The sequence below is a fragment of the Psammomys obesus genome, unplaced genomic scaffold (assembly GCF_907164565.1).
Source record: "Psammomys obesus unplaced genomic scaffold, mPsaObe1.curated_primary_1811, whole genome shotgun sequence".
Taxonomy (NCBI): domain Eukaryota; kingdom Metazoa; phylum Chordata; class Mammalia; order Rodentia; family Muridae; genus Psammomys; species Psammomys obesus.
In genome coordinates, this window is record NW_026596091.1 from 6,764,798 (window position 1) to 6,791,278 (window position 26,481).

The window sequence follows — 26,481 nt, forward strand, 5'->3', positions numbered from 1 at the left end:
CTAATAAGTAATTCCAGCTAGTAAAGGATGTGATAGAAGTCTTGTTTATGGAGTCTAGGTCCAGGAAATACAACATCTATAAAGAGTCTTGGAGTAACATGTTGAAAACTGATGTATTGAAGGGATGCTGCTATCCTTCAGAACCTTATAATTGTCTGCTGCTCTGGAAAGGTCTGGGTTCAGGCCAGCTGCCAGGATAGAAGAAGGAGAGCCAACCCGAATGTCTTAGTATGAGCTGTTTTTAAACTAAGGGAAGGGACCGTTTAAAAGGGTGATTGTAGGCTTGTGGGTAAAGTGCTTGCTGCACAGCCATGAGGACCTAAGTCTGAATCCCATCCACATAAAGCCCCATGCAGCAGCATATGTCTTTAATCCCAGGGCTGGGAAGGTGGAGACAGGAGGGTCTCTAGAGCTTGCTGTCCTGCTAGTCTACCTGAATTGGTGAACTCCAGGTTTAGTGAGATGGTCTATCTCAAAAGTTAAAATGAGAGTGATAACCTCTGGCCTCCACATCTGTGTGCATACATGTGTATCCATATACAAACATGTACACAAAGTTACTTTCTCAGATAATTATACCACTATTCAGACACTGAGTTTTCACATGCTTGTTGTTTGTTTTGAGGCAAGGTCTTGCTATGTAGCACAGCCTTGCTTGCAACTCTAAACGTTTGTTTCTTTTAAAGTATTTATTGTGTGTAGGGTGCATGCAAGCCATGGTGTGCATGTGGAGTTAGAGGACAGCTTGTGGGAGTTGGGTTTCTTTCATGTGGGTCGTGGAAGCAGAACGCAGGTCATCAGTTTGGTGGCATCCTTACTCACTGAGCCGTCAATCACATCAGCCCTTGCTTGGGACTCTGACTTCCAAGTGCTGTGAACTCAGGCCTGATCCTCAAGCCTGACCCACACTTTGTGATAAAGCCTGACAATTTGTAGGAATATGGTGTTTTAGGTTCTGAGCACTTATCTATATACCACATGTTGAACATGACAGATGCAACCATTATTTTAATTGATCATATTTTTTTCTGGTCTAGGAAGTTTTTTTTTTATGGTATTCATTTTAATACCATAAAAATATCCCTAGTTGATATTAGCTATATATATAGTTTTTTTTTTTTTTTGAGTGACTACTTTATGTGAAATACTGAGAACGCAGCAATGAGAAAAAATAGAAACCCTCACACTCACAGTGTTTTCATTTTAATTAGAGGAAGGGGGTAATTAATAAATAGTAAACAGTGAAACATGTAATGGTATGTGTTAAGTACAGTTTAAAAAAGTAACAGAAAGTGGGTAGGAAGACAGGGATGGGGTTCATAGTTAGTCCTGAGTATGGGAACAAACGCAAACAACCCTGAAGATGGTAGCTTGCCTGTCATTTTGAAATATGCTGAGGCTGAGCATCTTTCGGATATATGCCCAGGAGTGGTATAGCTGGATCTTGAGGTAACACTATTCCTAATTTTCTGAGATGGTGCCAGATTGATTTCCAAAGTGGTTGTACAAGGTTGCATTCCTACCAGCAATGGAGAAGGGTTCCTCTTTCTCCACAACCTCTCCAGCATGTGTCATCCCTTGAGTTTTTTATCTTAGCCATTGTGATGGGTGTAAGGTGGAATCTCAGGGTTGTTTTTGCATTTTCTGGGTCTATTTCTGGGTTTATTTCTGGGTCTTCAATTCAATCCCATTGATCCACCAGTCTGTTTCTATGCCAGTATCATGCCGTTTTTATTACTCTTGCTCTATAGTACATCTGGGCCTGCAGAGACCGATACTGCAACCAAGGACCGTGCATGGAGAGGACCTAGACCTGCTCAGATGAAGCCTGTAGGCTGCTCAGGTACCATGTGGGTACCCTAGTAAGGGGATCAGTGGCTGTCTCTGACATGAACTCAGCGGCTGGCTCTTTGACACCTCCCCTTTTGGGATGCTGCTTTGCTAGGCCACAAAGGAAGATGATGCAGCCAGCCTTGATGAGATCTGATAGGCTAGGATCAGCTAAAAGGGGAGGACGCCCGGCCTTATCAGTGGATATAGGTGGCATAGGGGGAGAAGAGGCAGGATGGGTAAGAGTGAGGAGATGGTGGGCGTACAGTGGGATACAAAGTGAATAAATTGTAATAAATAATAATAAATACAAAAAAGAAATATGCTGAGGCTTACATTGAGGTGAAGTAGAGTGGAATAGGAAAGACAACACAGGCTAAGGCTGGGGACAGTGTCCCTCAGTGGTGAGGAGCTTGTTTGGGATGCTTGACGCACTGGGCTTGATCCCCCAGTGGCAAACCACAAAGTCCAGATCATGTTGAAGTACAAATGCAGACCTTCATGGGACAAAGGCTGTGTGTTCATCAACCTCAGGCATAGAATGCTTGGCTAATGTGCTAGGGCTTCACATTTGAAATGGGGAGACATGGTAGTACATGCCTGTAATCCTAGTACATGTCATATGGAGAAGGAAACTCAGGAAGGTCGAGGTCATTCCTGACTCTTTTTTGAGTTAGATGCCAGCACAGCCTAGGTAGAAGGCATGGGCTCTCATGCCCTCCATCTCTAAAACCTGTTACCCACCAGGAATTTCTGTCCTGCCTGTGGGTCTTAAGAACCAAACCCAGGTCCTCTGGAAGAGCAGCACATCCTCTTAACAGTGAGCCGTCTCTTCAGCCCTTAGCTTCTGGTTTTATTTATATAATTCCTGGGCCAAAGTTTCTCTATATCCAGTATCAACATGGAAACTGGTAATGACTGGCTTTTACACTGAAGTGAAGTTAGAAACCACTGGAATGTTTTTAGCCAAGAATTACTCTGGCAACTATGTAAGAAACAGGACAAGAGAAGAACAAAAGGTCAATGAAGATAGTTAACTATTCAAGTGAAAAAAATATTAGCAAAGTAGTTGCTTTGGAGTTGCTGAGAGTCAGTTTCTAGATGTACTTTGAAGGTAGAGCCAGAATTGACTAACAGGTAAGATATAGATTAAGAGTTCTCTTAAGAGCAATAATGGCCATTTTCACAATGTTAATCCTGCCAATCCATGAGCACGGGAGATCTTTCCATCTTCTGAGATCTTCTTCAATTTCTTTCTTCAGAGACTTGAAGTTTTTCTCAAACAGGTCTTTCACTTGCTTGGTTAGTGTCACCCCAAGGTAATTTATGTTATTAGTGGCTATTGTGAAGGGTATTGTTTCCCTAATTTCTTTCTCGGCCCTTTTGTCTTGAAGATACCTGATAAAACAGGATCAGATGAATGGGGAGGAGGTCCCCCCTATCAGTGGACTTGGCAAGGGGCACATGGAGATGAGGGAGGGAGGGAGGGACTGGGAGGGAATGAGGGATCGGGACAGGGCTAGGATACAGAGTTAATAAAATGTAACTGATAAGAAAAAAATAAAATTCAAAAAAAAAAAAAAGCAGTAATGGATGCCACCGAAAAGATGGAACTGTCATTATCTAAATTAGATATGACTGCTGGAGGAACAGACTATCAGAGATCCAGAGTTTGGTTTTGAATATGCTAATTTGCATCAATGTCCTTTATGAAATGGAAATGCCCTCCCTTTTAAATTTATGACCCGATTTAGACCGTGCATTAACAGTGGAAGTGCTTCTGTGTGGTTATCTTTTGGTTTCTGCAGAGTTGATTATTACAGGATGAATTGTGAGTTGAAGTTTGTTGAGGCCATCCATTTGGCTTATGGTATCCCTTCACCTTCATTTTTCTCCTTCTTCCTGAAACTAGGTTGTATGCATTCCTTTAGGAAAGATCATCTTAATCAGGCTTCATTTTGTAAGTGTATTTCCTGTGGGCAGGTTTTTTTTTTTTTTCTTGTCTTTGTTTTGTTTTTCGAGACAGGGTTTCACTGTGTGTAGCTTTGGCTGTCAAGGAACTCACTCTGTAGACTGGGCTGGCCTTGAACTTACAGAGATCCACTTTCCTCTGTCTCCCAAGTGCTGGGATTACCACTTGGTGTTCACCACTTCCTCCTGGCTTCCTGTGGGCAGTTTTAAAGAAGCTAGTCTTTAGTGATATTCACTTTTAAGACTTGTTTGGCTTTTATTTGTTTGTGTGTGTATGTATGTATGTATATTAAAACAACTCTTTTGTTGTTGTGTTCTGTAGTTTGCATTCTATTTATCAAAAGGGCAGAATACCCTGATGTTCCAGGCCACTGACTGGTTGTGGTTTAGCTTCAGTGATAGAGATGGAATGCAAAAGTTGTCCAGAAACACATTTACTAGCCCAGAGAAATAAGTTTATACAAGGGTCTAGAGATGGCTCAGCAGTTGTCACCTGCTGTTTATGCAGAGAAACACTTTTTAGTTCCCAGCATCCCTAGTGGTTCACAACCATCCTTAATTCCAGTTTGAGGGGATCTGACACCCTCTTCTGGCCTCTGTAGGTACCAGATAAACATGTAGTGCCTATTCATGTAGACAGACAGACAGACAGACACATGTGCACGCACACACAGAGAGACAGAGACAAAGCAAGACAGATAAATTTTTAAAATTCAGACTACTTTGACCTCTAAAAAGCACATTGGATATAAATTGCTTGCTTTTAGCACCTTTTTGGTAGGTTTTAAAAAATTGACATTCAGAGAATTTAGATTAAATTTTTGGGTCAATAACATTGTTTCTTTAATATACTTTTGGTTTTTAAATTTTTTTGAGATTTAATTTATTTTTATGTTTATGAATGTTTTGTCTGCACTTACCTGAGGTAGTCCTGGAGGTCAGAAGAGGGTGTCAGATTCCCTGGAACTGGTGTTACAGACACTTATGAGCCATTTTGTAGGTGTTGGAAATAAACCTGGTCCTCTGGAAGAGTAGTCAGTGTTCTTAACTGTTGATGTATTTTTCTAGACCCTTTAATATACTTGGATATACAGGTAGAGTTCATTACTGGAACATTCTCTGTTTTGTGATATTTTTCTTCTTTTCCTCTCTCTTCTTCCCTCTCTCCTTTTCTTCTGTCTTTTTCACTTAAGAGGCAGGGTCGAGTACCATAGGACCATACTTAGGCTGGCCTGGATCACACTTTGTAGCTCAGACTGGTCTGGACCTCACAGCAGTTCCCTGAGTACACATGTGAGCCACCACACTAGACTGGATGATTTTTCATAGGAAACACTGCTTCAGTATTTTGACTTGAAAATAACAGTTTTCACTGATTTGGGCAGTTAAATTGTTGTGCTAATTTTTATTTGTGGGTTGCTTGTTTTTTGTAGAGTGACTGAATTTATTTAATGTTAAATTATTCAGTTTGGCCTTTCTATAACTTTTATTCTACATAGCTATCTCTGTTATTGTTTTTATGTACATTAGAAAAATGGACATAACACAGCAGAGTGAAGAGGGTGAAGAATTCGTAAATGGTTAACTTGTTTTCAGTTGTGAGCAGTGTCTGCCTTAGGTAATATGGTGTGAGATACAACTGTGTTTTTGTAAGCACATCACAGCTGAATATTTCACTCCTCTTCCTTCCTTCCCTTGAACTTGCCCCCTTTTGTGTCCCCTGTGTCCCCATTCCCTGCAGCGTTCCCTGCTGGCTGTGGTGGAGATTGGTGTGCTGTGAATTGCACAATCACCCAAGTGAGTCCCAGAAGAGTCTAAGAGACCCTGGCAGCTGACTGCTTGCTCTCACCAGGAATAGGGACCCTTTGTCTGAATTTCCTGCCCTCAGGTAATACTTCTGCACCCCAATTTTGTTTTCCTTTCTGTAAGCACATATTGTGCCCTACATAACGATAATCTCATTTTTAAAAACTAGGTAACTACAAGGTCATGTACATCTTCTTTTAGAATGTCTTTGTGTGTGTGTGTGTGTGTGTGTGTGTGTGTGTGTGTGTGTGTGTACAAGGTTTGGCAACTCAGAAAGTTGTAACAATCCTTTTCTGATGTTGCAAAGGGGAGTTTGATAATTTACAGCCCGCTATTTGGCAATAGTAATTAGCATTTAATGTTTCACTGGATATGGCTTCACAGTCTAGTGCTACTACTAAAGTCTGAAGACTTTTTGGTCATAAAAATGTTTTGGTAACTTCTCATTCTCCGTTGAAGGCCTTAAGAGTTTATTTTATGTTTAATATTAATTGTGATCTTTATCATTTAAATAAAGAGTCATAATTGCAGAATGGTTCCATTTGCGGTTTTGTAGCCTTTTCACCATTGTGTTTCTACCTTCTGTGTCTCTTGAGAGTTCATTATCACTGGTGAGCTGTGCCACCTGTACATTGTTCCAGCTAACCTGGGTACTCAGCTAACAAGACTGCAGAGTCAGACACACACACACACCAACACCCCCCCCCACAGACACACACAGACACACAGACAACACACACATACACACACACACAGACACACACACACACACCAGGTCCCCCCCCAAAAAAAAGGACAAAAAAGTAACATTAGTGAAATTACACAATTTATTACATAGCTAGCAGCAATGAACAGTTAACAAACTTGTTTCCATTTGCCACTCAGCAGTTATACTGGCTTAATGGCCCTGTTTGCCATTCTTGCATGTCTTGATTCTATTGAGGGATTTCGAAATCTGGATCTCACTGCAAAATTGCCAAACTTAGCAACTTTTGAAATTGACTTTAGTGTAGTGGTAATAGGTTTTGTTGTTGTTGTTATTGTTTATAAAGGCATTCAGGAATGGTTCTGTTTTTTTTTTTTTTTTTTTTTTTTTTTTTTTAATCTACTTGTAGTAAATCATCTGGGACCGGCACTCAAGAAGTAGTCACAACCACAGCCCGTTGCATTTTTTTCCATTACACCTCTTTAACATTTTGTTTGCTCTCTCAATACTTATCTCATTGGAGAGGAGCTATTATGGTTGTATTCTGTTTTTTTGGTTGTTGTTAAGTGGTATTTATTTTATATGTATGGGTGTTTTGCTTGCAAGTCTGTTTTGTGAACCATGTGTGTGCCTGCCCCATGGAAGCCAGAAGAAAGCATCAGGTCTTCTGGAACTGGGTTATATAGATAGTTCTGAGAAGGCATGTGGGTGCTATGAATTGAGTCAGCATCTTCCAAAAGAGTAACCAGTTCTCTTAACTACTGAACCTCTCTCCAGCTCTGTATTCTAAGTTTAAACCATTTCTATGTGTTATTATTCAGGTTATTTCCAGGTTTAATTTTTTACAAAAATTTTATTTCCCTCTCTATGTTTTTTCTTTTTTTCCCATTCCTAGTATATGCTAAGCAAGTGCTTTACTGGAAAGGTGTGTTCCCAGTCCTTTAATGGTTTTTTGTTTGTTTGCTTTTTGTTTTTTTTTCAAGACAGGGTCTCTGTGTATAGCTTTGCCTCTCCTACACTCTCTTTGTAGACCAGGCTGGCCTTGAACTTACAGAGCTAGTCTGCTTTTGCCTCCCCAGTGCTGGGATCACAGGCGTGTGCCACCACAGCTGGCTTATTTTTGTTTGTGAGAAGGTCTCAGGAAGTTTTCCACATAGGCAGCCCTTGAACTCACTTTGCATCCTAGGCAGGCCTTGAACGTTCTTAGCCTTCTGGGTAGCTGGATTACAGGCTTGTGCCACCAGACCCAGGTTAGCTCCCATTTGAATCAAGCGTGATTCCTTTTAATTAAATCACCCTTACATTTATAAAGACTTATTTATGAACACTCAATCTTATGTGAGTGTTTTTCCTTTGTTTATGGATGTCTAGTAACTGTGGACCCCGAAGGGGATGCAGAATCCTGGAAGTTAAGACAGGCTGAGCTTAATCCAGGTCCTCTGCAAGAGCAGCAAGTGCTCTTAACCATGGATGCACCCCTCTACCCTCTCTTGACTTTATCTTCTTGTTCTCAAATTGGGACATAGCAGATTACTTGGCACATATTTGAATATCTCTGCTCTTTTTACCCAGACCTAACAGTTCTTGGATTTTTTTTTTTTGCAACTAAATGTTCCTATTTTCCTTCTGGTACAGTTCTTTATTTCATCCTTAGCACTATTATCAGAGGTGTTTCAGATGCTAATCTTATTTAATTTCTTGCTAAATATTTCAATGGTTTATGTTGAAGTTTTAAAGAGAAAGTTGTTTATAACAGATTTTTTTCCCCCCAAAGAGCATTTTTGTTTGTTTTGAGACAGGGTCTCTCTACTAAGACTGGGTGTCCTGGAACTCATTGTGCAGACTGAGCTGGCCTCAAACTCACAGAAATCTGCTCACTTCTGCTTCCTGAGTGCTGGGATTAAAGGCTTGCACTACCACTCCTGGCTTCAAAGAACTCCTAAGATTGTGGTGAAAGTCAGAGTCAAGTAGCATGTAATATTAATTTTGATTCTTCTCCCTCCTTGATTGAGCCATAGTAGTCTACTTGAAGACACGAGAATACTGATTCATGAGGAAAAAATAAAAACAGAAAAACCAAAACTTTATTCTTGTAAAGCAAGAATCCTTCCCATTTGTTTTGGTTTCTTGAGGCATACCATTTCTTTCTGAGGAAAATGCCTTATGCTACAGTGTAATGATTTCTATTATAATACATCTACTTATGGCCTCAGTTTATGACCCTTTATAAACCTTGACCACACTGCTGCCTCTGACCGAGTGTCCTCTGTGTCTCATTTTCCAGGCAGAAACTTTCTCTTAAAGTGCATCTGAGTGAATGCTTTCCCAAAGCTGTCCGTTGTTATTGTTTTGTTCTTTCGAGCAGGGTTTCACTATGTAGTCCTGGCTGTCCTAGAACTTGAACTCACAGAGATCCACTTGCCTCTGCCTTCCTAGGGAGTGCTCTACTGCTGCCCAGCTAAAGCTATCTCCTTTCTTCCTAACAATTGAGCACTCCTTCCCAGCCTCCTTCTTATCCTGTTTCCATTTGTATGGCAGTATCTGTGGCACAGTGCCTGTCACACACCATGGTGATTCTTGTAGGTGCTCTTCTGTAATAACAAGCGGCGAGTGTCTCATTGTTCAAGTGCCTGTAGCGCCTCCAGTGCTCTTCCCAGGAAGGGTGAGTGTGGGCTTTTTCCACACCTGACATTTCAACAGTCTAGATACCCAGTCTAGAGTTTAATAAATGGCCTATTTTTAATGTTATAAACGTTTTCCTAATTTTTGAAAAAAAAAAATTCAAGCCGAATAAGATGTATCTGTGCATAGAATACAGCTCATGGTCTGTGGGCCCATGCCCTCTTCTGTGCATTAAATTCTTATGCTGAAAAACTGGCTATTCAAAATTGGTTTTGTGTGTGTGTTTTTTTTTTTTTTTTAAGCATTTATAAAAAGAACAACGCTGAGCAAAGACTGTAAATTGAGACTGAAAAACAAAGTGGATGGAGAGACATTTTCTTCTAAGGTGCAGTCATTGGCATGATGCCCACGCTCCTGTAGAGAGCCCCTCCTCATCCATCCTCCTGTAGGGCAACCCTTATTAAATTCACTGAGTCATCAAAACCGAAAACCAAAAAAAAGATATGAAAGCACAAGAGAGACTGGTTGGAAAAGGGCAGGAAATGGTGGGAGTGGAAGGGAAAAAAAAAGGAGATGAGGATCAAAATATATTACATGCATGTATGAAAACATCGCAGTGAAACCCATTATGCACAGTTAATATATGTTGGACCGTGGCTCTTATACATACCATTTTAGAAAATACCCCTTTTACAGTGAATTGTTTTTGTCCATTTGCTGGAAATCAACTCACTATAAATTTGAATATACTTTTGAAAGCTGTATTATGTTTCATTGATCCATTATTTATTTATACTGGTATCAAGCTAATTTGATTACTGTATCTTTTTGATAAGTATAGAATTGGATAATACCGCTAACTTTGCTCATCTTCTTGAAAGCTATTATCAGTGTTATTTCTATCACAATTCCTGATTAAATTTTACTTTTAGTTGCCTTGAATCTATGTCTGTTTGGGGAGAATTGATTTCTTAACAATATTGACTCATAGAGCCACTTAAATTTCTTTAAATCTTTAATATATGCTTATTATACACCCTTTAAAATGTATACTTCTGAATATTTTGTTTTCTGCTGCCAAGAGTGTTGACATACCTGTAATCCCAGCAACCTTGCCTGGAAACTCAGCTCCGTTTCAGGAGAGAACCACTGCTAAAATTTGTCCTCTGATCTCTGCAGACATGTGCATTTTCACACAGCTATACACACACACAGACACACGAGTACACATATGACTACACACACACACACACAGACATACAGAGACACAGACATACACACATACACACACACACACACACACACACACATACACACACTAAGGATAGTAAAAATAAACCCTTTAAAAGAAAGGGTGGAAGGAAGCAACTACCTTTAGTTACTATCAGGGTGAAAGAGGCCTGGCTTTGGTAAAGGAACATGGATGTCTGTAGACGAGCCTTAGTTGTTTCTTAGTTTTGACGAGCTGTCTTAATGTTTGAATAATGCATTTCAGGGCTGTGAAAAGATGTAATTAGTTGTAGTTTAAGACGTTAATGTTCTTAAGGGCTGGAGAGACGGCTCTGTTTTTAAAACCTGTAACAATTTGCTAAAATATGGACTCCATCTAAGAACTGCAGTTTGGATACCTACGTAGGAAGAAAAAAAAAAACACTTTTAATTAAACTGTTTAACATGTATTGTTAAAGTCTCTGTAAAATCTAGACTTTCATGCTATATTGTGAAATCCAATGACACAGAAGTGCTTGTTTCTAATTATAGCTGTTATTTGACAACATATTTTCAAGATGCAGGATGCGCTTTTTAGAAGAGTAGTGCAGGTGTGCAAACACACACAACAGTCAGAAGTATGCTTTATGAGTATTAGATGTTTAAGAAATGCATGCTTGCTGAAGTATGATCTGAAAATAGTGTCTTGGGAGTGAGTTGTATGAACGGGAGAAGATGGCACAAAGGAAGGGAGGTAAGCTGTCAGAAGAGGGTTTATAAGCTTATTGTAGGTGACTATTAATATTTACTATTGATGTGTCTTCTGGTAACGCTTGCTGTTAATCATAAACAGATGTATAACTAAATCACCACACAGAGACTGGGTTTATTTAGTTAGCCTAGAACACAATGCTGGGCAGTAGTTACTCCCTCCTAAACTTCTAAGCCCTCATAGTTTCCTAACATTTAGATTTTACCTATTATACTTGCTTTTTGTGAAATCTTAGGTCTGGTTCATTCCCTCCATGCTGTTCCAAGATCTTCTCCAGCTCTGCTGTCCTAGCTCTGCCCCGCCTTTTTGCCTCCCACTCTTTTCTTGTCCTCTGGCTCCTCCCCTCTTTCCTGTCCTCCCCTCTCCCACCTGCTCCTTCCTTTCTATTGCTCAACATTGTGGCTGGTTGTTTTATTTTGGATATTTACACAAAGTTGAGACAGGTGATGCTTAGAGTAAGTATAACAATGCAATATCCAGATTGAAACCAGGGTGGGGGTAAAGTGTATACATTTCAAAAGAATGTTATACCAACATAAGCGTATGTGCTATGGTTCTTGCTTTGCTTTCTTTTTTTTTTTCCTTTTAGAGGCTGACCTCAAAACTTACTATATAGCCTAGGCTAGCCGTGCACTTCTGATCCTTCTACCTCCATCTCCTAAGAACTACAGGCAGACGCTACTAGGTCCAACTCTCCAATATTTTTTTTAGCTCTATGCTTTTACGTTGTCCTTCACATACTGTTTTTAACTTATATGTTTACTTAACAAATAGCTATGTCATGTTGCTTTGGTAAATGGAGAGCTATATGATACTTGGAGGCTTGTTTTGTGTTTGTTCTTATTTTAACTTTTTATTATGTTTTTATTCAGTTTTTTTAATTTTTGTGTTGGGCCGTGTGTGTGCATATGGAGGTCAGAGGACAACTTGTGGGAGTCAGTTCTCTTCTTTCCCCATGTGAGTTTTAGGGATGGGATCAAGTGTTCAAGTGTAGGGTCAGCCAGCCCGTGTTTCATGATGGAGACTAAGTCTAGGCCATCTTCAAATTCCTCCTCCTGCTCTATAGCCTCTCATGTGCTGGGTTACAGGCATGTGCCATCCTGGAGAGCTTTGTTTTGTGATGAAACAGTAAAACCAATTTGATGAAAATGGACATAAATATGGTTAATATTTATAGTGTGTATTATCAGATATAAAGTGTGCATTTTCTAAGTTATGGTTTATTCCATGAAGCTCAAAACATTTGTAGAGAAAAATAGGGTAAATTGCTATGTACTTGGTGTAGTGCTCTTGTTCTTAGTCAAGCCGTATTGTAGTATTAACAAGTGCTGGCGCTCACTGTGTTACTATGTGTTAGGGCTCATTCTCGCGTCTTGAATGTTCTAACTTGGACATTACTCTCCCAAGGAGAGTCTGTTATCTCCCTTTTACATACAAGGGAACTAAGCATTTTACCTGTCATGTGTTTATGATGTGCTCCTTAAGAAGCTAATAAATTTGTTTTCATGTAGTGTGTGTGATTAAAGAAAAAAACTTGAAGCTATTTTTGGTTTTAAAAGTTGTGAAATTATAAACACTAGAGAGTGGCTCAGTGGTCCCATGTGGTGGCTCACAGCTATCTGTAACTGCAAGAGGGCACCCAGCGCCCTCTTCTGACTAACAGGCACCAGGCAGTCATATGGTACACAGACATTCATGCTGGCAACACTCCTGCACATAAAGGAATAAATAAGCCTTTAAAGAATATGATAGCCAATAAAATTCACAAATTCATGTTAACATTTGTTATAGTGGTTGAATATGTGACTCATGGACACTTTAAAAAACATTTATTTGTGTGTGTGGAGACTGTGTGTGTGTGTGTGTGTGTGTGTGTTTAGCTTAGAGGATAACTTGTGGGCTCTGGTTCTCTCCTTCTCCAGGTAGGTTTCTGGTGATAAACCCAGGCTGTCAGGCTTGGCAGCAAGTGCTCTTACCTGCTGAGCTAACTCACTGGCTATCTACTTGTATTTTTTCTACTTTTCACTTTACATGTATGGCTGTTTTGCCTATGTATATGTCTGTGCACCGCATATGCACAAACGTGCCTGGCACCCATGGAAGCTGGAAGAGGGATTTGGATTCCCCAGAGCCGGAGAGAGAGACTGTTTGAACTGTCATGTGAAAATCGAACCTGAGTTGTCTCTTAACCACTGAGCCATCTCTTCAGCCTGGTCATATAGTTTTAAAATAAGCCAGTTTATATGCCATAAAGTTGACATAACATTTAAATTTTAGTCTGTATTTTGAGTTTTCTGAGTAATTATTGGGGGCTGAAGCTAGTGGTTAGAGCACCATCTAGCATAGGCGAGGGAGCTGCGTTATATTCTTAACACTGAAAAAAGAAGAGACAAGAAAAGAAAAGGAAATGAGTAAGAGTTCTGCTGATGTTATCTTTAGTGTATGGTGTGACTCCCTTCTATGCAACCAACTTTGACATGTTCGGGCCAGGCAGTTTTCTTCTTTGTTGTCATTTGAGTTCTTGTTAAGATACCTACTTAGAATTTTACAGTTCCGTTCTTCTCTTTCTCTTCTGCCTTTCAAATAAATACAGGTTTAAGTTATTGGGGTACGTATCTTGCTCCTCCCCCTTTACACTTAGCTTTAAATATTTATGTGCTTTTTCAAATATTTAGTGATTATTCAGTAAGCTAAAAGAATTTACTTGATTTCATATTATAATATATTCTATTTGAGTCAAGTTCAGTACCCTGACCCTTTCATTGATAATATTCATGAGAATTGCTCTACTATCTGGGAACTTCAAGTGGATAGTTAGGGAACAGACTCCGCTGCAACACTTGGAAAAGCGTAGGTAGACACATCACTCTTCCATGCCGGGACACTTCACTGTAGTGTTTTCTCTTTGTGCAGATGGGAAAAACACACCTATAACTTAGTGAAAGTCTGTATTTCCTCCTTTAGTCTTACAAATTGCCTGAAAATCCATTTTCCTGCAGCATGATATTAAGTGATCGGTAAGCATTTGTGCCTAAGTGAAATATATGTAAAATATGCCAAATATATAGATAATAGAAAATATATAACTTAGAATATACGATGCTTGCTTTGTATAAGAAACCAGCTGCTGTATAACCGTGAGTGTGACAATTGCCTGTGTGTCTCCATCTGTTGTAAACTATCCAAAGTAACTTAATGAACGAGAAATGTTAATATTTTCAAGCTTACCTTCATAGTGCAGCAATTTTAAAGTCCTATTGGGAAAGCAGGAACTTCTGATATTCCTTCAGTTCAAGCTATAGTGCTAGTAGTTCAGTAGAGAGGTGGATAGGAGAGGTACCGGCTGATGTTTGTAGTACCTATCTTTAAGCTATACTGAAGATCAGTTTAGTTTGTTTATTTTCCATTTTACAGATGAACAAATTGAGCGTAGAGAGATGATGCAGTTGTGGCTGAACTGGGATTCAGACCTGTTTGTGTCTCATTTTCAGGCCCAGGATCCTTGCAGAATTTCACTCATTATTATTATTATTATTATTATTATTATTATTATTATTATTATTTCCAGTTGGAAACAGAATTTGCTCTGGGTTACATATGCTTTGATCCTTTCTATCCTTCACGTTTCCAGAGTTTTCTTTTTTTGCTCTCTTGTTTGTCTGTACAAAAGCTGTAAATACTCTTTCCATGAAAGGGAGAACTAAGTCTAAAGCACCCCCTCCCAACTCCCAGCCATTAGTTTATGTATGTTTATGAGTTGTTCAGGTTAGTGTGTCTGTGCTGTCCTCCTCCTCTTCCTCATCCTCGTTCTCCTCCTAGTCCTCTTCTCACTTTCTTTTTAGTTTGGTCACAGCATTTTAAAAGTATAGTTAAGTTCATTCATTTAGGTTTGCTTCAATTTAGGATTTTCCCCTCTTCTCATTTTATTTTATCTTAGTATTTTTTTTTTTTTTAATGTTGAAGCAGGATATCACTGTATAGCTCAGGCTGGCCTTGAACTCATGGTCTAGCCTGAGAGTGCTGGGACTTCAGTATGAGGCACCACACTCATCTTCATGTTTTCTTACGTTCTTTCTTTTATACAAGAGTTAGCATAGTCTTTATCTTTCGATAGTGCAAAACTTTTACAAATGATATAAAGATATTTTTGTATTACAAAGCCAGAGCAGAATGAAGTGCATTTACATAGCAGAAAGCTCAGATGACCAGTGTGTGTGTGTGTGTGTGTGTGATTTTTGCAGGTTCATGCTTTCTAATACTTAATTTTCCTCATTCTTCTTTCCCACTATAACTTAATCTCTTTTTCTTTTTCTCTAGAGGAACTTTGGGGGCTGGGGGATGGTTTAGATGGCAAAGTGCTTGCTATGCCACATAAGCCTGGTGTGGTGGTATAGCCCTGTCACCCAAGCACATGGGAGGTGGAGATGAGTCAGAAATCCAAGGTTGTCTTTGGCTACATAGTAATTTTGAGGGCAGCCTGACTGCATGAAGCGCTGTATCAACAAAAACCAAAACAATGAGATAAAAGATCACTGATGTCCCTGGTAAAGAGTACCTTCTCACGATTAAAAGGTAATCATGAAGACTTTTGAGTTCATTACATTTTATGTTAGTTCTTCAAAAATGTATGGTTCTATGCCCATAAAAAGATAGAAATTTGTCCAGAAATCATTCCATTTCTAAGTGCTACAGGCTGTCTTCAAGGAGTTAGTTATTAAAGCATACTTTTGATGTGCATTTTCGCTGGGTCTTATGGAGTAGAAGAAATGTATTGAAGTTAGCAGCTTCTAATACAAGGTGCGCTTGAAGGCCCTCTCCTGAAGGATTGGAGAGGTACACGTTATGCTAGGCATGCGCATGCACACACTTAACAGGAAGCAGAGGCTAGTGGATCTCTGTGAGTTTGAGATCTACGTAGTGAGTTCTAGGCCAGTCTTATCTCGATAAAATAAAAAGGGCATGGGGTGGGGTGCACTGTTCTTATAGAGGACCCAGGTTCAGTTCTCAGTACTCGCATCACATCAGGAGCCTAACAACCACCTATAACTCGTTCAGGCACCTGCCTTTACATGGTATTATATAAAGTCATGCAAACACACACACACACACACACACACACACACACACACACAAACACACATACAAAAACAACTTTAGAAAATGATTTTTTTGAGGGGGCTGGCTAAATGGTTCAGTAGTTAAGAGCACTAACTGCTTTTCAGAGGACCTGGGTTTGATTCCAGGTGGCTTACAACTGCCTGTAACTCCAATTCCAGGGGATCGGACAACATCTTCAGGTCTCCTTGAATACCAGGCAAACACATGATACAAACACATGCAGATAAAATACCCATATAAAACAATAAAGCAAACAAACAAACAAACAAAAAACCCCCCAGTGAACTACACTTAAAATGATTTCCAGAGGTAAACAGTTTTGCCTGACAAAAAACTTTAGAGAGTAAATATCTACATGTGCTTGGGAACTGAATATGCCAAGTATTTCTCCTAATTCAAGGAAGTCATATAGTAGATGATAAACTTGGAAAGCTAAGCATGATGAATATGTAGCTCAGTTGGTCTGTTGGTCTAGTGATTGCTCAGCATGTGTGAACCTGGATCCCATGCTCCAAAAACTGGACACACAGATGCTGGCTTGTAATCTTAGCATTCAGAAGTGGAAACTGGAGGATCAGAAGTTAAGGTCCTGCTCAGCTACCCAGCAGGTTTGAGACCAGCCTGTGCTACATGAGTCAGTGTTGAAAAATTAAGTTTGGAAGTTTTATAGGTCGAGAATCTGTTGTAGTCTAGAACAGTGCATTTAAGATAATTGGTAATAAAATATTTCTTGGAAATAGTTGCTCTTAATGTACAAGCAGAAACTTTTGTGTTTCAGAATGTAAAAACAAAACAAACAAAGAAACAAAACAACCTCTTCCAGTGCAGAAGTGGCTTTTCCTACTGTCTCTGGGACACAGAGCACCCTGTCAACCTTCTGGTCTACTTAAAGAAACATTTCCTTAGCTGGGCACGGGCCCACACCAGTAATCGCAGCACTCAGGAGGCAGAGGCAGGCGGATCTCTGTGAGTTCGTGGCCAGCCTGGTCTACAAAGCGAGTTTAGGACAGTCAGGGCTATACAACTCTGTCTCAAAAAACTGAAAGGGGAAAAAAAAAAAGGAAACACTTCCTTACTCATCTTTGTAAACACAACCAGGAGAACTAAGAACATGTTCGTTGTACCTGGTCTTATGTTGAGGGCTTTGATCCATTTGAAATTAAAGGGGGATAAGTATGGGTCTCTTTGCATTCTTTACATGCAGCCATCCAGTTTGGCCAGCACCATTTGTTGAAGATGCTGTCTTTTTTCTAGTATGTATTTCTGGCTTCTTTATCATCATTGTTTAAGCTCATTGTTCAGTCCCTGTGTTCAGTTCCTGTCCCTAGCCCTTTGTATGTTTGTGAGCATAGCATTTAATATTTTAAAAAATTTAAAAATATTATTATATGTATGTGGGGTTTTTGCTTGCATGTGCGCCTGAGTACCATGTGCATGCCTGTTGCCCAGGGAGGTCAGAGAGGGCATTGGATCTCCTGGAACTGAAAGTACAGATGCTTGTAAATGGCCATGTGGGTGCTGGGAATTGAACCTGGTTCTCTGGAAGAGCAGCACTAAGCTGCCTCTCCAGTCTATTATTTAGCATCTTAATGACTCAGTTTCTCCACTACATTTTTTGAAATTACGTTTATGTATTTACTTATTTATTGTGTGCGCATGTCTGTGTGGTACAGAGTGCATGCGGAGGTGAGAGGACAGCGTACAGAATGCGGTTCTCATCTTCCATGTGGGTTCTAGAAATTGAACTGACCTTCTCAGGCTTGGGGCCAAGTGCCTTCACCTTCTGAGCCATCCCCCCAGCCAAGTTTTCCACTTTGAGGATGAAGGCAGTAATTATACATCCTTCAGAGAGTCATGAGCTGAGACAAGGCATGAAGGTCTTCAAAATAGTATCTGAAAGATATGTAGCTGATAAACAGCAGCCATTATAACAATGCAGACAATCAAGAAATCTGCAGAAAAGACTGGCTGTCTACTGGGAGACGTCAGGGAATGTCTTAGCTCCATTTGACCTGGATATATTAGTTGGCAGCCTGTCACTGTATCAGAGTACCTGAAACAGGCTGTGTGGGGCATATTTAGCTCACAGTTTTGAAGGTTCAAGGTCAGAGTGGCTCAGGATTGATCTGAGTCTGTATTGCCAGATGACAAATGGCAATAGCAATGAAAGGAGACTATATTGGAGGCAAAGAAGTAAAGCAGGAGCAGGCGAGAGTGGGAGTGTAAACAAGACAAAGAGAACAGGGACCTATGATCCCTGAGGATGTAAGAACCAGTCACAGGAGTCAATGGTTAGAGGCCTGACTCAATCATCACCCCAGGAATTGAAGGGAAGAAATGGTCATGGAAAGGTGGGACAGGAATGGAGTCAGTGTGACAAGAGGTGAAGCATTCATCAGGGAGAATTAGCTCAGGGGTGAGAAGGAAGCATAAGTAAGGAGTCTGTCATCCTGTGGTCTGAGTGGTCCTTAGTGCAGTTCTAGATTTTCCAGAAGCTGGAAGAGAGCACTTCCTCCCCCACCACCCAATTTGGGGTGTGTGTGGTGGGGGGAAGGGGCAGGGAGAGAGACAGTCAGTCTCACCATGGAAGTGATCTGGTTAAAGACCTGTTCCTGATTCTAAGGTGACTGTAAGTCAGGAGCAAAGACCAGGAACTTCTAGATGCTGCTGCAGGTCAGGCTGAACCTGAGGGAAAACCTGACCTTTGAATGTCCTTGCAAATTTTGAAAATACTTTACTTTTATCTTGATGCCTTTGGTCTGGAAGGGGGATGAGACAGGATGTGATATTTATGGCTAACCAACCCTGATTTACCGGTTTTTATGCAGCTATTTCTTAAATGATTAACTTGCCTGTGTGCAGATTTGAGCAAAAATCTCATCTGAAATTTGAAGATTAATGAGACCAGATGCAAAATGAGAGCCCAGTTGGCTTTTAGCTATCCATTGTGACATTTGCAGGCCCATGTATGTGTGTGTCTGTGTCTATGTCTGTGTCTGTGTCACTCCTATTAGGCCTCTTTTTTCTTTTTTTTTTTTTTTTTTTTTTTGCTTTGCTTTTTGAGATGGGATTTCTCTGTGCAGCTATGGGTGTCTTGGAGCTCTCTCTGTAGACCAGGCTGGCCTTGGACTCAGAGATCCGCTCTCCTCTATCTTCATTATCTTCAAAGTGCTGGGATTAAGGGTGTGTGTCACCCCTGTTGGCTTAGGCTCCACCTCTTTAATGTCTCAGTATCACATCACTTTGGGGACCAAGAATTTATGCACAAGGTTCTTTGGTTCTAGACCATATGAGAGAAGTAGGAGTTTGCTTGGTGGAGTTGCTAGGTATCCCGGGACTGTGGAATGGTGGAGATAGGAAGACAATGGTGTCCTCAGAAGCAGCTGTGTTGGGCAGTCCAGCAAAGCTGCTTCATAGGATGAGATGTGCTAATAAGTGTGTAAAAAGCACGTTTCCGTCTCATGTGATTATCCACCAGTTTCTGGTTGTCTGTGAGATTGTTAAATTCTTAATGTGGAATATATAATTTTATGATAGTGATTGGTGCTTTTGGTCTCTGTGAATTTGGACCTTCCTAGTTCTGACACACACACACACACACACACACAAAAAAAAAAAAAAAAAAAAAAAAAAAACACCCCACAGCTGTTAGGACCATGGCCCAGGAACATGGGTACACAGTCAAGGTCAGTGTACCCCAAATACCATGTCCCAATGTGGTAACAGTTTCATGAAGCCTTTATAGTTAAAGAGCAACAACAACAAAAAGTAAATCAAGACACATCAGGAACATTGGTGGAAACACTAGGTAGGTGGATTACAGCGAAGTGGAGGAAATCTGTGCTGTAGAACTCAGAAGTTGTCTGATGATAACCTTAGTCCTGGGTTGGTAAAGTTCAGTGGCCTCTTTCTGTATTCCAGTGGGCTTTACCTAATAGTTATAGGTGTTTAGTGAACACAAAAGTGGGCAGTGAGAGTGGACTTTGGGAGCTCAAGGTAATTTGGGTCCTAACTGTAACATTCAAGTTCTCCACAATGACAGGGCTTTAAAAAAGTTATTTATTATTATTGCATATGATGTGTGTGTGGGTGAGAGGCACACTCATGCCCCTGTGCATATGTGAAGTCAGGATGATGCTGTGGACTGACTTCTCTCCATCTTCTTTGTAGATCCAGAGGGTGAGCTCAGGTCCTTAGGCTTCATTAGAAAAAACCTGTTGCTTGCAAGCCATGTGGACAAAGCATACACATGGTGGGCAAGTACTCAACCATTGAACTACATCTCCAGCCCTTCATACTTCAAAAACTTAAAAGTTGCTGCTTAGAAACAGAGATCACAGTCTCAATTACAGCCCAAGGTTTAGTCCCCTTTATGCTTTCTAGTACATTCAGAAGTACTTCACATTTTATTCATCTGCGTTCCTATAGCTAAACCTATAGAAAGGATGAGTGGTACTTCTAGAGTTAATTTAGAGTTTTAAATAATGCATTTTGAAAAAGCTACTCAGGTTGCCCATAAGTCTCAGCATCTGCACTGATAGTCTGCAGGACAGAGCCTTTTAGAGGGCCTATGTATGGGCAACCTTTGGGCAGAGTGCATGGAATCTTATGAAAGAAATGGGAAACAGTAAGATCTGGAGAGGACAGGAACTCCACAAGGAGAGCAACAGAACCAAAAAATCTGAGCACAGGGGTCTTTCCTGATACTGATATTCCAACCAAGGACCATGCATGGAGATAACCTAAGACCCCTGCACAGATGTAGCCCATGGCAGTTCAGTATCCAAGTGAATTCCCTAGTAATGGGAACAGGGACTGTCTCTGACATGAACTGATTGGCCTGCTCTTTAATTACCTCCCCCTGAGGGGGAAGCAGCATTACCAGGCCACAGAAGAAGACAATGCAGCCACTCCTGATGAGACTTAATTGACTAGGATCAGAAGGAAGGAAAAGAAGACCTTCCCTATCAGTGGACTTGGGGAGGGGCATGCATGCAGAGGGTGGAGGAAGGGAGGGATTGGGACGGGAGGAGGGAGGGAACCACGGGGGGGGGGGTAATACGAAGTGAATAAAGTGTAATTAATAAAGAATTAAAAAAAATAAAATAAAAACACACCACCACCAAAAGCTACTCAGGGAGCACCAAAATCAACTCCTAAGTGGGATTGTGTAATTGCCATGCCTAGAAAACTTTAAAACACTATGTATATGCCAAAATTTCTGTCTGAAATAGTGTGGGTTGGGTTCTAATGTTGGGGAGTAGCCAGGTGACTCGAAGAGGAGGGTGAGGACCTTTGAGCATCATTCTCAGGATGCCCCTGACATCCGCTGTGTGAGCTGCTGTTGCTGTCAGAGGCTCCCCACAATTCCCTACTTTCCTGTAGCACAGTATTGTCCCTTCTCTGTTACAGAGTCTAAGTGAAGACAGTATGGCAGGGAATGGGTCTTGTGGTAGATACTGCATTTCATCCAGTTAGAGAGGTAGTAAGAACCAGCTGCTCACAGGAATGTGACATTCAGATCTGTGCCCCAAAATTGTACACTTAATATTAGAGTGTACACTTAATATTAGAGTTCTGGGTATGAGATCAAAACAGCAGTGATAGACCGTGGACATGGGTTAAAATAAATCCCATCACTGTCGTCTTCTGGCTTTTAGTTGGCTATTATGTTTTAATACTCTGTATTTGCTAGGATGACTCTAGGGTACAGGGACTGACACTAAAATAAGTGTAACTGACGTTTTCTTTCAGGTTTACTAAAAATTTATCTCCTGACAAGATCAATCTGAGCACCCTCAAAGGAGAAGGCGAGCTGAAGAACCTGGAGCTGGACGAGGAGGTGCTCCAGAACATGCTGGATCTGCCCACCTGGCTGGCCATCAACAAAGTGTTCTGTAACAAAGCGTCCATCAGGGTAAGTCTCAGATGCCTCAGATGCCTGCTCTCAGCTTTTTTCTCTAACTTTAAAATGAGTACTCTGCTTCAGATCCTCTTAGAAAGAAGTACGTTATTCCTATAATTTACACAGAAAATAGCTGCGTGAATGATTATGTCCATCCCTTACGGGTGCAATTGAGGTATTAAAATTTTGTTTAGAACAATTTTTTGATATTTTAATACAATTAATCTTTTGTAAATTAACTTCTTCATTTTGGCATATAGTCAACAACAGCCCTCCAACCCCAGAATTTATTGTCAAATGAAATGCTTTAAATTTATAATACTTTATAATAAATTTAAATTTATAATACTTTAAAGATATGTAAGAATTGTCATTTTTTACTGTAGACATTATGCTGTTTTAGAGTTTTATCTTTTTCATGTGTTTCTTTGTTATTTTGAGAAATTTAAGGATTTTTATTTACCTTATTATTATTGTTCATACTATTCTACTGATTTTTGTTTCTAATCTTATGTTAGTTCTTATAGCTTACAACTTCTTGATGTTAAAGACCAGGCCTAGATTGAGAGGTTGCTTGGGAAAGACAATGCATGTTAATGTTTTTATAAAGCTAAGGTTTGGGTTTCCTTTGGAAAGGGTGCTATTGTATTCTTTGGTGTTCATCGTTAACTTGGGTCTATGACTCAAATACCACCAAAGACTTAACTAGGTATATGAACATTGTATATGATATAGCTGGCATTTTCCATCAGTGATTTTATTTTGGATTTACTTTGAATACCGCAAAAATGCTGGTCGGAATTCTAAAGTTAAATTGATAAACAGAACAGTGGTTATGCTTTGCTGATAATTCTTAAATTATGAAATTAAAATGTATTTTAAGAACTGGTAAAATCATGTAACAGAACTTGAAATTCTCTAAAATGCCAGCTATTTTTTTAATATAATGTAGATACCTCGGTTTCAATAGTATGAATAATTTGCTCAATTTATCATTTTACAATCTGAGAGAGATGTATAATGTAAGTTGCTGTCTCTTTTATGTGAAGAAATGTATATTGATTACTAGTTCATATTGTTTTAATAATTCATTTTAAAGAAAAAATTTATTTGTAGATTCCATGGACGAAACTGAAAACACATCCCATTTGTTTGGTGAGTACTGAAACTGTTTCAAAATAAGCATTTACATATGCAAAGTAACTCTAAGTGCTGATATTTTGTTTCTTGGACTTTCTACCTATTAGCTTCCGCTTTATTTTTATTGAACTTATTTTTTTAGCTATTTATATGAGAAACTTGAACTTTAAGTTAAGAGGAATTTTAAAGTTTTTATTTCTAGAATATTATATTCCATTTGCCATCTTTTATTTTTATCATTTAAAATCTTCACTGACATAGAATTACTTCAATAACTTTTGACCCTGGCCTTCTGCACTCTTGCTCTTCTTGGTCTAATAAGTTTAGTAATATGTTCTGTAATACACTTAACTTTTTAAAGAAAATTGAATAAAATAGATGAGTTAACTTTTTTTTTTAAATCTAAGTTATATTTGTGTGTGTGTGTTCGCGTGCACACTCCTGCCAAGGTGGGCATATGGCAGTAAAGGACAACTTTCAAGAACTGGCTCCCTTCTTCTACCATGTGGTCCAGCGAGGAGACTTAGGGTTAGGTTGCCTACCTTTTGCAGATGTGCCTTTACCTGATCTATTTTTACCAGCCCTGGAGTTTTTATTGATTTGTTTCATAATTTTGGGGGTGGTGTTCTGAACTGAATTGGTGTATTTGAGCCTGTTAAGCTAATTTCTGTCTCTAGCCTCATTCCAAAAATATTCTTTATAAAATCTCCTGTTTTCTTTTTGGTTTTTCGAGACAAAGTTTCTCTGTGTAGATCTGGGTGTCCTGGATTCACTTTGTAGACCAGGCTGGCCTTGAACTCACAGAGCTCTGCCTGTCTCTGCCTCCTGAGTGCTGGATTAAAGGTGTGTGCCACCACAACCAGCCAATCTTCTTCTTGTTCTTGACTTTGGTCATCATTGAATAAGATACTTCTTATTTATCTTAAATGTATTCTTACCCCCAAATCTTAAAAAAGTCTAAAAGACAGGAAATGTAACACTAAATATCATCTTCCCATAATCACTTATTCTACTCACTTTACTCATTTCAGTTATTGGTTTCTTCCAAACTCTACCCAGTGGTCCAAGGTAGACCTCAGTTACTGTTAACTCTAACCGTTGACTAAATCTCTAGAGTCTCTGATTGATCTTGCTGCATTCCTACAGTCACTTCTTGTCTCTTTCCTGAAATAATGCCACCACCTTCTCAATGCTCTTCCTGCCTCCATTCTCTTTTCTCCTCTGAAATGAAAGCATAATTATTAATGAATATTTGTATAAATCAGAAATCTGATTAGGTTTCTGTGATGGGTAGTGTTAACTGTCAACTTGACTAAAATTACTTGTTACTTGATCTTAAATTAATATTTTAACAGAAGTTGACTGAACAAATACACAATAAAATGAGATAATTTTAGGTAATGATAAATGGTGTATTTAAAATAAAGAATGAAGAAGTTCTGGATTTGTAGACACATTCACTGTTAAAAACATTAGATATCTCTTCAACAAGAAAATTATCTGGAAAGAACTTTTTCTACTGTGGGAATATTTCTCATGCTCATTTCATAATTTGCTTAGCTTTGTGTTCATATCTCAGGTCTCAAGATGAGACAAGACTTTTAGATGTAGTTTAGTCCAACTCATTAATATGTAGTTTATCAATAATGTGACAGGTACAGGATTAGAGATTATGCTTCATTAAATTTAGTGATCTCATCAGTTAATGGCTGCTTCTGTATCCCCTGACTGATAGAATGTGTATGCAAGCTTTTCCTCCAGGAGATCAGTGCCTCAGTGTAGGACTGAATGCTTTGTTTTCCCCTTTTGTGTTTTTTAAGTTGTTAGTTTTGGTCTTAAATAAACAAAAGAGAAAACACACTTCCATAGTGCACCTAACTGTCTAATTATTTAATCTTTTCTTAGTCTCTAGATAAGGTAATAATGGAGATGAGTACATGTGAAGAGCCACGAGCCCCTAATGGCCCCTCACCAATTGCAACTGCTTCAGGACAGAGGTGAGCCGTGTCCTCTACTCTGTGTGGCTGTTCCATGTGGTCTTTTCTATAGTGGGCTCTCTATCTGCAGCAACAGGACAGGAAGAATATAAAATCCTTTGACCTCAGATACCCTCTGCCTCAGCCACCTCACTGTTAGACAGTGTTCACATTTAGCTAGTAGCAGGTTATTTTTAATTTTCATTCCTCTAGATTATCATACTGTTAAATAGTAATGAGTAGCCAAGAGCAGTGCAGAGGAGCTTAGGTATTCTATAAATCTTAATTTTTTATTATAATATCTATCTGTGGTGTCATTTTCTATGTATTCAGTTAACTGTGACTAGTGACAGTCTAAAAATACTATATGGAAAGTTCTAGACATAAACTATTCATAAGCTTGAAAATCTGTGTCATTATGAGTGTCATGAAAGACTGGAAATTAAGGGGAGATGTAAATCATCCTTTTGCCCAGTGTGTTCCTGCTGCATAGACTGCCAGTTAGTCATTCAGCTGCTGCCCGGGTTTTCTGTCAGTTATCAGTGTCAAGTAACTTTACCTAGTAGTGCTCACAAAAATAATAGTACATACCCCCTTTGCTTTATTTAATCTATCATATAGGCCTATATTTTCTTACATTACCACAAGAAGGGTGTGTTTAGCCTGAGGTATTTTGAGATGGGGATGGAACTCAGTTGACAGAGTATTTATTAGCATGTTCATAGCCTTGGATGTATGCAGTACTGTGTATAAACATGTGGTAGGAAATGACTGCAACCCCAGCCCTCAGGAAGTAGAGGTCTTGGAGCATTAATATTTCTCTGCACCTCATTTCCTAGACATTAATGAACTTCTGTCATTCCTAAAACTTAAATTTCTTGGTAAATTACAGACTTTTAGATAACTATAAAATTCATTAAATATAAAATGTCACTTTAAAAAAATTTGACTTTTCACAAGTTAAGACTAGTTAAATAAACATCAGATGCTAGCTGGGCAAGGTGGAACATGTCTTTAATCCCAATACTCAAGAGCAGAGGTAGCTTTATCTCTGTGATTTTTGAGTCCCGCCTGGTCTATAGAGCAAGTCCATGACAGCCATGGCTACAAAGAGAAACCCTGTCTCTCTCAACAAAAGAAAAAAAAAAAAAAGATGCTAACAAGATAGTAGCATGTGGTATGGACTCTTTTTATACCGCTTTATGGAATAGTTGAGATAGACTTTTAAGACTTGTTTATGGGGCTGGAGAGACGGCTCAGGAGTTAGGAGCACTTTTTGCACTTGCAGAGGATCCAGGTTAGGTTGCCAGCCACATGGCTGCTCACAACCTCCTGAAACTCCTGTTCTAGCATTGTCCAACATCCTTTTCTGGCCTCTGTTACATATGCAGGCAAAATATTCATATGTATAAAATAAAGATAAATC

General features: G+C 39.4%; 1 protein-coding gene across 3 annotated transcripts in view; it reads left to right on the forward strand.

Annotated features, from left to right (window-relative positions):
* The window catches only part of Bltp3b (bridge-like lipid transfer protein family member 3B), a 66,972-nt gene that overhangs the window by 4,066 nt on the left and 36,425 nt on the right, over nucleotides 1–26,481 (forward strand). Inside the window, exons 2-6 of one of the 3 annotated variants that reach the window (XM_055627835.1) lie at nucleotides 1,752–1,843; nucleotides 5,543–5,689; nucleotides 21,789–21,951; nucleotides 23,056–23,094; nucleotides 24,985–25,076. In XM_055627835.1, the coding sequence (XP_055483810.1) occupies nucleotides 21,889–21,951; nucleotides 23,056–23,094; nucleotides 24,985–25,076 (194 nt within the window). In that variant the 5' untranslated portion in view covers nucleotides 1,752–1,843; nucleotides 5,543–5,689; nucleotides 21,789–21,888. The remainder of the gene's footprint in view (nucleotides 1–1,751; nucleotides 1,844–5,542; nucleotides 5,690–21,788; nucleotides 21,952–23,055; nucleotides 23,095–24,984; nucleotides 25,077–26,481) is intronic. The other 2 variants (XM_055627836.1, XM_055627834.1) reach the window with 2 other exon arrangements.